At 33.0% G+C, this 14,924-nt stretch overlaps 1 protein-coding gene across 1 annotated transcript; it reads right to left on the reverse strand.

Annotated features, from left to right (window-relative positions):
• LOC108467462 (zinc finger A20 and AN1 domain-containing stress-associated protein 5) lies at positions 1-1,249 on the reverse strand. Its single transcript, XM_017768076.2, has one exon. It carries the CDS (start codon positions 1,012-1,014, stop codon positions 460-462), a length of 555 nt encoding a protein of 184 aa, XP_017623565.1. The 5' UTR covers positions 1,015-1,249; the 3' UTR covers positions 1-459.
• Between the last annotated feature and the right edge of the window lie 13,675 nt (positions 1,250-14,924).

The following is a 14,924-nucleotide window of genomic DNA, read 5'->3' on the forward strand; positions in this document are numbered from 1 at the left end:
TTTTTATCCCTTTAAATTAGTTTATGAACAAACTTCAAAATTGGCAATAATTCCATCAAACATATGGATCTCAAACAAACAAACAATCAATCAATCTAAACCAAAGCCTCGATATATAAGATCTTGATCATGGGAGGGGTCTAGTAACCGTAACACATATCAACTGCAACTAATAAACCACGATAATCTTTCATTTCTAAATTAATAATAAAAAGTAAAATGAAAATACTATAGATTTGATCCAACCAGAAGAATCAGAGGAGAGAATATCGTGTTCATCTCCAGGAATTTTTGTAATCAAGATTTCGACCGACTCATTTCTCCCTCTCTGAAACAGTCTTTTTTTACTTTTTTTTTTCTTTTTGAGATCGAGCATAGATCTCCACAACTTGCTATTTTCAGGTCGAAAAATGTTTTGAATAGTTTATTTAATTTAATTTGGATCCATTTGGTAAAAACTCAAACTCTGATAATCTTGGCTGCTTTAACCACGGGATTTTCTCTAGCGATGGCTTCGCGACCCGCCGCCTTGTAGTCGTAGCTACAATCGTGTCGATCCGAGTACCGATGGTCCGAACAGAAAAGCTCCCCGCATCGACACCGGAACCCGGTCAACCCAACGCGTTTTCTGCAACCAGAACATCGATTCACCGACTTCTTTTCCGCGGTATCGTATCCAGACCGATTTGAAGCGGTCATCGGACTATTCGTCGTTGCTGTTGCCGTTGTTGCAGCTGTTGTAGGTGGAGCGGAATCGGATCGATTGTCCTGTGAACGAGTCGGCGTAGATCTCGAGGATTTATCGTCGGTAGCGGAAGTAGCGGTGTTGGTGGTGGAAGAGGAAGAGGAAGAGGAAGAGGAAGAGGAGGATGTTGCGGCCGTGGTGGCACTAAAACATTTCTGGCACATGTTGTTGGTGGCTGGATTACCCGTAACCCCGCAGTTGTTAACGCATAGCGTCAGGGTTTCAGGGACTTTGAATTCAGTCTCTTCTTTTTCGGTTCTTTGAGCCATATCTCCTTGAGCTGATTTCGAAGGAGGAAAAGGAAAACAACAAATTTGAAGGGGAGGATAGAGAGGAAGGAGAGAATGAGTGTTTGGTTGGAGAGAAAATTAGGGGGCGTTGGCGTTGGAATTAAGGAGAGAGAGAGAGAGGGGATTTGAAGGGGTCGAGAAAGGTCGGTCAGTAATGGCGACGGAATATGGGCCTCATAGAGACGCGTATGAAACAAACGTTTTACTTCTTTATTTATTTATTTATTCATCACATGCTACTAGTATTTTACAAAACTAACCTCCCTCACTTTTGTCTATTTCAACTTGCTTCCTCTCTCTCTCTTTCTCTTCATTTCTATAATACAATTCCTACTTTTCTCTTCTTTCTGACGTGTCTAATGTAATGAATATATGAGTTTGTTTCACATAAATTAACTTAGAATTATGTTGGGTTTTAAAAAACATTCTTTTTTTACAAAATAGATTAAATTTTTTTAAAATTAGAAAATAATAAAATGTTATTTTCACTACAAATATTTTTAAATTTAAAAATTATGAAACTTTAAATTAATTGGAATTGGTTCAAATTAAATACAAAATAATTTTTAACTGTTTTACAAATATTAAATCTAGTATCTTAGTTCGAATCACATAAATATAAAACAATTATTTTACTTCTCATGTTTCATTATTAAAATATTATTTTATTTTTATTTATTAACTTTATTTTAAAATTTTAAACAATAGAAAATAGAAGTTATTTTCTAAAATAAAAAAATATTTTCATAAATTAAACGGAGCTTTAGTTTTATTTTCTTTTAAATTGATTTTTTTCATTTAAAAATGCAAGAAGTTTTTGAAAAAATTATGGACTAACTGGTTTTATAGGTTAAATTTTGAGGATAGTATTTGTGCTAATTGATTTGTGCGGATATAATCTATTTATTTTTATTTAATTAAAATTAGTCTCTTTACTTTTTAATTAGCTGATTTCCAGTTTTTAGTTAACATTTTTGTTAACCTTGTTAAAATATTAGATACAATCATAAATTTAGCTCCTCAACCTTTATAATTTTTGTTAATTTGACCCATGCTCTTTTTATTTTCTCTTTATAATTAAATAAAAAATTATAGAAAAAATTAGCAATTACAATTTTTTTCCCATATATGCCAACAAATTAAGATAGGAAGAAAAACATAACTTTTAATTCTCATTTAGTGACGGTATATTAGGTAATTACATTATTATAAACCATTGAATTTAATGTGATAAAATTTTGATTTAATCAAAATATGCAATTTTATTTTAATTATTTAACAACTTAAATCACTTAATAACATTGTTAAATTTTTTAATAATATAATTGAATCCACATTTTTACTTTGCATGTTTTTAACATACCAACAAATAAATACCTAATTGAAATTTCAATTAATTTTTAGTTTTATTTTTTAAAGTTGGACTAGGTGACGACATAGGGTTTTAATTTTTATCTTTTTTAGTGCCGACGAAAATATTAAGATAAATATTATATTAATATTAGAGATTGATGTTAGATTAATATTATATTAGGGTTTATCTTAAAATTAATAGGTATATATTTTTAAAATAAAATAACAAGATAAATAGATAAATAAAAAGAATTAAGCAAAAGAATAAAATTTTTAAAACGAAAAGAACAAAATTTAAAGTTAGAATTGGAGTGGAGTTTGGTTTGGATGAACTTGAAAGTAAATATAAAAACTTTGATTTTTAAAAGCTACTTTGAAGCTAGTTTATAAAAAATGGGAGGAGACAAATAGTTAAAAACGTACACAATGACTCTTGAAATTATGTAACGTTCTTGAATTTTTTTATTTTTTATTTTTTATTTTGTTTGCATGTCTTATCTCATTTAGCCCACACAAAATAAAGTTGTTGAAACTTTTTTTTTGTAAAATTGGAGGTAATATTTACAAAAATATTTTTTTATAAAAATCAAAGAATAACTTTAAATACTATGAAAAATCAAAGGAAATTATGAAAAAAATAAAAGGACAAACACTTCCTTTCCTTTTTCTCTTTCCAGATTTTGATTTTTTAGAAAATGGAGAGGGAAGGTTTTGGTCATTAATTTCAGTTATTGAGAGTTGAGGGATATGAAAGGAAAAAGTGAGAAGAGTTTAAAGAGAAATACTTTTCATTTAAGAAATTACGTACACTGCTACTTGGTAGGATACTAAGTAAATGTCATTAAAATTTTAATAGCTCAAACCCCAAAAAAATAAATCTATTAAAATTTGAAAGTTAAAAGTTAAAGTGAAAAAAGTAAATAAATTTAGAGAATTAAATTTATCACTATAATATTTTATAAATTATTAAATTATATTACACCCACTGTATGGGTGAAAGAAATATTTTTATATAAAACTGATATATTTATAATTCGTTTTCAAAGTTAAGAAAATAACATCTTCCTAAAATAGTGGTTAAGACTTCCAGTTGCAAATATAGCATTGTATTTTTTAAAAATATTTTTGAGATAATATTTATTATTTGCTAAAAAAAGTATTTTAAAATTTTTAATCGAGTAACTGTGCGATACCAACTTATTGAAAAGCTTTATATATAATATCAAAATTAAATATTTAAATTAACTGATTCTAACGAATTTTACTTTTGTCTTTTCATTGGTTCAATGGTCTTTTAGTTTTATGATACTAATTGAATAATGTATTGGTAATTCAATTTGTTCTGACAGCCCAATAAGATTTGATATTGACAATAATGACTCTACCCAATTTATCAACTCCTTTATGGAAAGACCGTTTCTAACTATGCCAATAAATATACATATAAAAGAAGAAGAAGAAGAAGAAGAATTCGGCTATAATAATATATTAGTTTTGGTAATGTTGGGGCAAAATGCATAATGGGGATTATGAAGGTGGTGGAATAGGGAAATGATATAATCTTAGTAGTAATGTATGAGTTGGGCATGCCATCACATGTTTGCTTCGAGATATTATATAATTGTGGGCCAAGCCGAGCAGGGGGAAAGATTAAAGAAATTAAAGGGGTAGAATTAGAAAATACGGAGAAGTTGGTAGTCGCACCCCACAGGCCACTGCCTAGGCAACTGTGACACATTGGAATAGTAGGTAGTAACAGAGGGTGGGCTTTTTTAAAGATTAACCGTCCAACTTGGGTCTGCCCCCACCACCACCCCGTTTCCTTCTCCACCACCTCGCTGTCTCTCTTTCCGCCTATACGTGTTTTATTTCATTTCATGCATGTACGTCTTTTTTTTTTAATTCAGTTAATATTATTTGAATATTTAAAACAAATTATTCAGTTATTATTAAAACTTCTAAAAATCTATAAAAATAACAATTCAGCAAAAGAAAAAAAATCTAAAAAGGTAAACACAGATAATCAATAATGACAATTTTTTTTAAAAATGAAAAGAAAAAAAAGTGGCTAAAGTTAAGCATGTGCAAATTGAGAATAAATACAAGAGGCCAGCACATTACAGGGGAGGTAATTTTCAACGCAAGCTATTACAATCGTTATAGAACTTACTAAGCAGTTGGCAACTTGGCATACTTGGTTCAAGTGCATACTACAAATTTGAAACTAAGGACACACTTGAGGGCACACTTGGTTCAAGTGTACAGATTTGAAATGGGTTAATGACATGATTGCCCCTATACTTTACAGTTTATTTTAATGTGGTACATTTACTTTTAAAATGTCCAATTTTGTACCTAAGTTAAATTTCATTAACTAATCTAGTACCTGATTATAACATCATTAGATATTTTTGATGATGTAGCATGTTGACGAACCAAAAAATTTCATGTGTCCTTTTGATGACTTTCGACTAACTCAAGGGCATCTAAGCAATAAACCCATTTTAAAATTTCCTTTTAAAAGTAATTTTCTTTCATCAAAACTCAAAATAATTTCTTCAAAATTTTCCATTTAATTTTCTTTCATCAATCATAACTCTAAAAATTTAAACTTTTGGTCAATTCATTTATTGGAATCACCACTTTCCATGGCCTAGGAAGTGGGTAATGTTAGAATACCTTATTAGAAGAGGTGACATTTGGAGTTAGTAGTGAGGGAGTGATAATACTCTAGAACGACATATTTTTTGTGTTAATTGCATGTTTATTTTGAATATGATCCTACTAATTTGGGCTATTTTATGGTCTTTTATCTTTCAGTGACTAAATTGGAGGTAAAAGAAAATTTAAGGGAAAAAATCGCAAATTTGAAGATAAAATGGGCCAACATACAACATAGGGAAAAAGGTGGTGCCAAAAATACAAGCATGGACGACAAAAGGGCTAAAGTGTAAAAGAAGAGATTTTATATAACAAGACTATTTTAATTCTAATTATATTAGGATAATTTATTAAGGATTATTATTTAGATTCAATTTTAGGATTTATTTTTATTTATCTTTAATTATTTGTATTTATCTTTTGGAATTTAAGTAGGACTAGACTATCTTTCCTAGTACTATAAATAGGGGATGAAGTAACACACGTTGGGAGGATCTTTTTGGCTGTAACACTCTTTCCCCCATAAATCTAGTCTTTTTGTTCTTTACATTTTTTTTCTTTCAATAAAAATTCCCTTTCCTTTATTTTTATTTGATTTTCCCCAAAAATCATGAGCCACTAAATCTAATCTAGCCGAAGGTTGTCAAAATTCCCCCAAAAATATTCATGAGGCTTAGAATCCGCACTTAGCCTTCTCAACAGGATATTTATCGCTTCTCTGCATTACGGGGCTAACGCTTCCGTCCATGTCCCTTAATAGGTGATCTTTTCAACTTCTGCAAGGAACGGTCGCTTTGTACGTTTTGGGAAGGTTGCACAGTTGGTTCGTTGACTTTCTGCTGCAGAGGTTAACGAGTCTAAGAGACAAAATGGCGTGGTATTCGTCATTGGGAAGTGATGAGCTAGCAGAAGATAGTCCCACAAAAGTGATTATTGGCTAGAGTCAGGTTCCGCCAAATCTTAAGTCTAAATTTTTGGATCTGGTGGTCGTAGGCATCCTCTTCCACTATAACTGGCTTATTCTGCTTGAAAATGGTCACTTAAAAGCCAAGGATTGAACCCAAGGCGGATCGAGACAACCAGAGGCTGGAAATTCACCATAAGAAATTTTTTTCTCAACTTTATTTTTACTTTTAATTTCTGAAATTTCAATTCAACTTTTAATTTCATTTTTATTTTATTTCACTCCCAGATCAAAACTTTAAAATTCTATTTTTTTTTATTTTTTCAGGAACGCAGGTTTTCTTGGGCACGATTCTGCCCAAGATTTCGAGAAACAAGTATTTGTGCAATCTAATCCCTGAGGATTCGACCCTACTTCCCCTTTATTGTTCTTTTTCATTATTTTGTAGAAAATAGGATATTTATGGTGCTCTCAACGACCGCATCAAATTTTGAGGCATTCCTCATTATTTCTGTCGTTTTAGATGTTGTTTTTGTTGTTGCTGTTGTTGCTTTGGTCGTTATTGTCCATATAAATTTTTTTAAGAATATTCTGCCTCTTTTCATGCCCAAGAATTTGACCACGACTTGTCACTGTTTGACCCACATGCATGCTTTTTGTCTACTGAGTTAGTTATGATTTTGCTTGCTTGATTTCATCTCCATTGTTTTTGTTAGAATTAAATGACCCGAATCCTTATTTAAATAAAATACAGTGGTAAAATAAAATAAAAGTAAAATCCATATAGAACTACACTTCTTTTATTTTTTTTTAGAATAAGGTTTTTTAAACCTTATTAAACTCCATCTATTTTATATTGATTAGAATAAGGTGTTTCAGTCTTACTAGAATATGGCTTTACAAGCCTATAAATATACATAGTCTATTCCTCTTGTAATCGTTTGAATTCGACATAGTAAATTTTCTTCTCCTCTGCCCGTGATTTTTTCTCGAAAGGGTTTCCATGTAAAAATCTGTGTGTTCTTTATTTTATTTTATTTTATTTTATTTTATTTTTCACAGTTTTATTTCTTTTAAGCTGAATAATTATGATCAATAAAGTCAACCCTATCTTGCTTGTAGTATAATTGATTAAGTCTAAATGAAAAGAGGACACTTAATACAATTGCATACTTAAAAAATGTTCATGACTATTAAGGTGGATGCTAAAACTTATTTTTGACACTTGATTATTGCTCCTAAGTCCTCCAAATTAAATTTTCCTTTAATAATAATAATGTTTCCGTGGTTATGAGGTTTCGACGGCTAGGGAGAAAGAAAGGAGAAAAATTAGTAAATTTGTTTAAGGTTTGGGGTTTTATTTGGCTGACAAGAAGTGTTTGGTTGTAGGTTTTGAGGGATTCTAGGGCAGGAACACGCTATTCCAGGATGAAATAGGGATGGAACAAGAGCTACTTGGCTGCAGGTTTTGTCTTTTCTCCTTTTGCTCCCTATTTACGCTTCGGTTTACCTAGATAGAGAAGAGAAATTTTATTAATAAAATAAATAATTAAGAAATAAATGATTACGATAAAATAATAAATAATTAAAATATAATAAAAAATAAAAGAATAAAAATAAAGAGAAATAAAAAATTGGGTTGCCTCCCAACAAGCACTTGTTTAATGTTGTTAGCTTGATGCCGTGAATGGTTCTATGATGGCTCTAACTGAATTTTTTCGACCGTGTGGGCCTGAAAATTCTCATAAAATGGCTTCAACCGTTGGCCATTGACTACGAACTGCTTTCTTGATTCGTCATTCTCTATATCAATTGCACCATGTATGAATACTTGGGTCACAACAAAAGGTCCTTGCCATCGAGATCGAAGCTTCCCTGGGAATAGCTTTAATACGGAGTTATAAAGCAAAACTCTTTGTCCTACCAAAAAATGTTTCAGAGCTATTTTTTTTTATCATGAAATGACTTTGTATTGTCTTTATTAATGCGAGCATTCTCGTAGGCATCATTACGAATTTCCTCCAATTCTTGAATGTCTAATTTCCTTGCCTTCCCTACGAGTTCTAACTTCATGTTACATTGTCGAACAACCCAATAAGCTTTATGTTCCAATTCGACAGGAAGATGACAAGCTTTTCCAAAAACAAGCCGATATGGAGTCATGCCAATTGATCCTTTATACGTTATTCGATAAGCCCAAAGTGCGTCATTAAGCCAAAGACTCCAATCTTTTCGGTTGGGTCAAACTGTTTACTCCAAAATAGTCTTGATCTCCCTGTTCGAAACCTCTGCTAGGCCATTCGTTTGAGGATGGTAGACCGTCGCTATACGATGATGAACTCCGTATTTTGATAATAGTGCCTCCATAACCTTGTTGCAAAAATGAGTGCCACAGTCACTGATCAGAGCTCGAGGTGTGCCAAACCTGGAAAAAATAGTTCGTTTTAGCATTATCATTACGAGTAGGCTTTACTTCTATCCACTTAGAAACATAGTCTACTGCAAGAATTATATATGCGTTTCTAAATGAGGAAATAAATGGGCCTATGAAATCAATGCCCCATACATCAAAAACCTCACATACATGAGTTGAGGATAGGGGCATTTGATTTCATTTAGTGATGTTACCTGTATGTTGGAATTTATCGTAAGACTTACAGAATTATATGCTTCACAAAAAATTGTGGGCCAATATAGCCCACGCTCTAATACCTTGTGAGCAGTCCGTTTAGGGCCAAAGTGACCTCTGCAAGCTTCTGTATGACAAAAATTGAGGATAGATGTTACTTTGGTTTTTGGAACATATCGTCTTATTATCTGATCTGAACAGTGTTTCCACAAATATGGGTCATCCCAAATGTAATATCGAGCTTCTCGTCTAAGCTTATCCTTCACGGAACGTGCTAACTCAGTGGGCAAGGATCCTGTGGTTAAGAGATTTACTATATCCGTATACCATGTGTAATGAGCCTCAGTAAAAAATAAGCTCTTATCAGGGAACTCATCCTTTATAGGAGTGTTATCATTAGGTATTTTTAACCTACTCAAGTGGTCGGCTACTAAGTTTTCACACCTCTTTTTGTTATGAATCTCGATGTCAAATTCTTGGAGCAGCAAAATCCATCTAATGAGCCTTGGTTTTGCTTCTTTCTTTGAGATCAAGTACTTGAGAGCTGCATGATCAGAAAAAACAATCACCTTAGAACTCAATAAATATGATCGAAATTTATCCAAAGAAAATACAACAGCTAAGAGTTTTTTTTCTGTAGTAGTGTAGTTGCTTTGTGCAGCATCTAGGGTTTTTGAGGCGTAGCAAATGACATGAGGCTCTTTGTATGGTCTCCACACTGCGTTCGCTTCCATCGCACAGAATTTCAAAGGGTTAGTTCCAATATGGTGCTTGTATTATAGAAGCGGACACCAACTTTTGCTTGAGTGTATCAAATGCCTTATTGCATTTTGAGCCGAACTCGAATTTCTTATCTTTCTGCAATAACTTGTACAACGGCTCAGCTACTTTGGAGAAGTTCTTTATAAAATGCCTGTAAAATCCTGCATGGCCAAGGAAAAAACGTATCTCTCTTATAGTAAAGGGATATGGCAAAGAATTTATAATGTCAATTTTGGCCTTATCGACCTCAATTCCCTTAGCTGAAACTATATGCCCTAGAATCAAACCTTTGTCTACAATAAAATGACACTTTTCATAATTCAAGACAAGATTAAATTCTATGCACCTATTTAAAATTATCGTGAAGTTTTTTAGGCATTTATCAAAACAAATTCCATACACAGTAAAATCATCCATGAAAACTTCGATAATTTTTCCACATATTCAGAAAATATACTCATCATGCATCTTTGGAAGGTGTCCGGTGTATTACAAAGTCCAAATGGCATTTTCTATACGTAAATGTGCCGAATGGGCAAGTAAAAGTGGTCTTTTCCTGGTCCTCTGGTGCAACTGGGATTTGGAAGAAGCCTGAGTATCCATCAAGACAACAAAAGTGAGTTTTGCCAGCTAATCGCTCAAGCATTTAATCTATAAAAGGAAGAGGGAAATGATCTTTTCTAGTGTAAGAATTCAACTTCTTGTAATCAATGCAGACACACCACCCATTTTGCACTCGAGTTGAAACCAAATCCCTTTCAGTATTTTTCTTTACTGTCATGCCCGTTTTCTTGGGCACGACTTATACCAGACTCACCATCTACTGTCAAAAATGGGGTAGATTATGTCGGCATCCAGCAGCTTGATTATCTTTTTTTTTACCACTTCCATCATATTTGGGTTCAACCGTTTTTGCGTCTATCGTCTTGGTTTAGTGTTTTCCTCCAAGTAGATTCTGTGTGTGCATGTCAAAGAGCTTATCCCTTTTAATTTGTCAATGGTCCAGCCAATCGCCTCCTTATGATTTTGCAGTACTTGGATCAAATTTTCTTCTTCGAGTTTAGAGAGTTTATTTGAAACTATAATCGGTAGGGTATATTACCTTTCTCTAAAAACGCATACTTGAGATGTTCAGGAAAGGGTTTTACTTGAGATGTTCAGGAAGCGATTTTACTTCTAAATCTAGAGCCTGCACAACAGAAGGTAAAAGTTTAGTATTTGATAGAGACAATAACTCATTAACAGATTCATAATAATCAACTATAAATTCAGATTTATCTTCATAAATGGACTCAAAAGCCTCATCTACTAAAGAGTCAATTATGTCGACACGGTTTACACTCAGAAGGCTTTGTGTTTGAATCCCTACGCGAGCGTGGGAGTTTATTTTTACTTGTTTAACCGAGAAAGTTCCGGTCAAACAGGAATTCTGAGGAGGTTGAGTAGTGTGTTAGTAGGAGTAAAATTAGGGGATTTAGGGATAATTGGAATTTATTTTTTTAAAATTTTCTTTGTAAAAAAAAAAACTGATGTTCCTTCTCTTCTCTCCCTTTGCCGAAATTCTGTCATTTTTTCTCCCACCTCTTTTGATTTCTTTTCTGAATTCGTCTTCTCTTTTGTGCTACGGTTCATTGCGTTCGTTCAGTAAGTACTATTCTGCCACTATCTTGCTGTTTCACGATTTGGTTTGGATGAGGGTTGGTGTTTGATTTTCGATTAGAGAAAGGTCAATTTTCTGCTAGTGCTACTGTACTGATTTGAGCTTTAGGAGGACCCTTTTCGTTACCGGTAAGTATTCGTGTGTATGGTTAGATTTTGTGAGTTCCTTTTGTGGAATTTTTGTTAGTTTTCGAAGGTGTAACTGAAAATTGGGCATTTGGATATGCTGATTTTAGGTTCTGAGAGGCTTAGGAGTGGTTTCGCATCAAATCAATACCAAGTGTGTACCCAAAACGCTGAAAAATGAGATTCAACGAAAGTTGAAAAGCCCTACTGTTGACGCCACACAGCCGTGTGGTAGGCCATGTGCGACAACACGGTCGTGTGATTGATGAAAGCCAAGCTGTGTGCAAGACAAGACCGTGTGATGGCTAGAGTGTGGCCGTGTGAGCCACACAGGCTAAGCCAAATTGGACATGTGGGCCACACGGGCTTCTGGGCCCCCACGGGCGTGTGGTAACTGGGCCAAGCTGTTTAATCCATACGAGCAAGGCCAATCTGGACGTGTGGGCCCATATGGGCATGTGGGTCCGTTACACTAAAATTTTTCGTAGGGTCGCAGGGGTAGTTTTAATGGACTGTGGACCTACTGTAGGGTCAGTAAAAGCTTACTAAACCTTAAAACTATATGCTTTGTTAGACTGATGTACTGTTCTGAGCATGTTTATGCCATGTATATCTGCTATCTGTTTACATAAGCTTGTTAAGCATGTTCCGTCTATAATTCTGTATGTATGGTCTGTTTCTATTACTATTATTGGGGTGAGATGATTTGTACTGGAGGAAGTGTTCTGAAAGGCAGTTTCTGCCTATTATCTGGCAGCATGGCTACATTATATCTGTTGTGTACTGCATCGATACACATGGTGTACAGGGTTGGGTGGGTGTTTACCCCACATGGTGTGTAGGGATGGTCGGAGATGGTGTGTAGAGGATGGGGGTAGGATTTTGGTATGCATATTTGTATCTATATCTGTGTCTGTAATGGGCTCAAGCCCAAATCTGTGTCTGTAATGGGCTTAAGCCCAAATCTGTGTTTGACCAATTCTGTTTTACTATATGTGTGTGCATGTTTAATTCTGTGGGGTTACACACTGAGTTTACGTAAACTCACTCTTTTTTATTTAATCTGTCAAGGTAATCCATAGAGTTAGGTAGGTTGGTGCAGTAGAGACTTAGGGATGACCACTTTATCGTAAAATGCTAGAACTTGGTATTTTGGTTAGTTAAAATTTGGACTTTTTGAGAGTTGTAAATTTTAGGGACTCTCTGGACTATTGGTTTTAACTTAATTTTGGATTTGAACGCTCGTTATTTTGCATACTTGATAAATTGCTTACGGAAAAAGATTTTACACACAAACATGATTTTCATAAAATTACAAACCGGGTTTCAAACTATTGGTTTGATAAGCTTCCGCTGTATTAAGTTTTGATAAAAGAACTAACTAAATGGCGTTTTCGATTAAACTTGGAAATGCTCTGACGTGACAACTTCGTTTTCAAAACCCATTCTATGTGACATCTCCAGATTCGGGTATAACGTCTAGGCCGGGTTTGGGGTGTTATATTTAATTTTTTTTTAAAAAAATAGAATTTTAATATTGATTATTTTTCACTAACTTGATAGCTTTTTGACATGATATTAGAAAAATGAAAATATCACAAGCAATTGGAGTGCATTTAAAAATATGATGTATTTACTTATTTCAATTTTCTTTTACTTACAAGTTATGCTATTTTTATATTTTAGTTTCATACATATTGCATATGTGTTATAATTGTCGATTTCAAACATTACATTTCGTTATTTATTGTATGTTATGTTTAAACACACACACGTGTTCTAAATATGTGGTTTTCACATGTATATGCGTGTGATAAGATTTTTAATGTAAATAATATCACCGGTTGAGTTGATGTCACATAACAACATGGCACGAACTCAAAATTGACGACAACACTTATGATAAACAATTGTAATGTATTTTAATATTGTTAATCTAATATATTTATGTGTCTAAAATTTGTTTTACTCACAATTTAATTTATTTTTAATTTTAATATTGTACATATTTCATGTGTTATTATAATTAGTTAGTTTCAAACCTTACATTTCATTATTTATTATATGTTATTCTTAAACATACATCGTGTTCTAAATTGTACTTCCACACACATACGCATGTGATTAAATTTCTAATAATATTTGAAAATTTCAAAATGCAAAGAAGTTGGAAATGTAATGTATATCATACTAAATGTAACTATAGAAAAATAAAATACAAAGAAAAATATATAAGAGACATATAAAATAATTTTAAAACACAATTAATTTAAAATATTAATACAAAATTTAAAAGAACAATAAATCATATAATAAATTTAACTGTTAAAAAATAATTTAATAATAAATATGATATTTAAAATATAATTAATCCAAAGAAATACTACAAAGACAACTTCCAACAAATTAAAAATAAAAATAGAAAAGCACACAGATAATTAAAATAATTAATTAGCTTACCCTTAGCTTCCTATACTTAAATTACTCCTTTTTACTCGAGTTGGTTTTGTATTATATGTAGATATATAAAAGAGAGGAGCTAAACAATCTTTACTTCTTCCGTGAGGAAAATCTCTTACCAGTGAACAATCATCATCATTCATCTCTGGTACCTCTACCGCAGATGATGATATGAAATACTAGAAATTGAACATCCACTCCATAATGAAAAACATTAAGAAAATTAATAATTGATTTTGGCCAACTGTTGCATTGATAGTGAAGTTTGTTCTGCATTTTTGCTAGTTGTGAGAATTCCTTGGTTTTCAGCCCTTTCCAGTTTAGTCTTTTAGAATTGGTATTTGATTCACTTGACTAGTGATTCCAACTAATGCATTGAAATCTAATTGGTAATTGCATTTGATGCTTTGTTGGTAATTTCCACACTGACCCAGTAGGAAATTATAAGCCTTCACTTCCATTTTTCTTTTCCTTAATTCTGCCATTGTTTCTTGCATTAGCTGCAGTATGCAGAGCATTGGTGAACCTGCAAACGGGCTTGAACTTCTAGGTTCATTATCCTTGATTAGTTGAGTGGGAGACAATTAAAAGTGGACACCTGTGACTGGCATGCTGAATTTGGAGAATCTGTTGCTGACGATTTATATCTTAACCTTCGAAGAAAACCAAATCAGCATATCATCAAAGAGATTATGATGGACAACTTATTTACTAACATAACATCATCAGAAAGTGAGGCTGGATTGTCTCTGTCTTCCTATTGTCTTTCTGGCAATGTCTCTGTCTTCCTATTATCTTTCTGGCAATAAGGATATGATGGTGTTAATATTGTTGGCCATGGAATTATGGAATGTCTCAGACCGGTATATCAAGTGAAAACAAGGGAGAGAAACCACCTATGGTGCAATACAGTGTAGCTAAGGAAGCGACAGCCAATCCTAAACGGGTTTAGCTTAAGTGAAGTTTATGCCTAAGGAAGCAGCAGACAAAGCTTCATCCCTGGATGCTACCACATTCATGTCACGGATTCTTGAGGTATTTAATCATTGTCATCCATTCTTTAATCACTATTATAATCCAAAAGGGATGATCGATAACCAGAACATATTTAGACCTAGACTAATAAATTTGGACAATACTTGCGCGCACGATGAGACTTAAACCAAAATAAAATTTAGACCTGAAACTCACACATGATATTTACACATTGTGAGACTCAAACCTAAGCACTTAATATCCTAGAGCTTAACTTTGCTATTTCAGCCAAGGACTCAATTGCCATGCAATGGGCATAACAAAACATCAGCGCAGTTGGTTGGATTTTAGACTAGTAAA

Source organism: Gossypium arboreum, chromosome 8 (genome assembly GCF_025698485.1).
Source record: "Gossypium arboreum isolate Shixiya-1 chromosome 8, ASM2569848v2, whole genome shotgun sequence".
NCBI classification, from domain to species: Eukaryota; Viridiplantae; Streptophyta; class Magnoliopsida; order Malvales; family Malvaceae; genus Gossypium; species Gossypium arboreum.

Excerpts from the sequence above, each read along its gene's own strand:
- LOC108467462 (XM_017768076.2), bottom strand. The coding sequence starts at position 1,014 with ATGGCTCAAAGAACCGAAAAAGAAGAGACTGAATTCAAAGTCCCTGAA.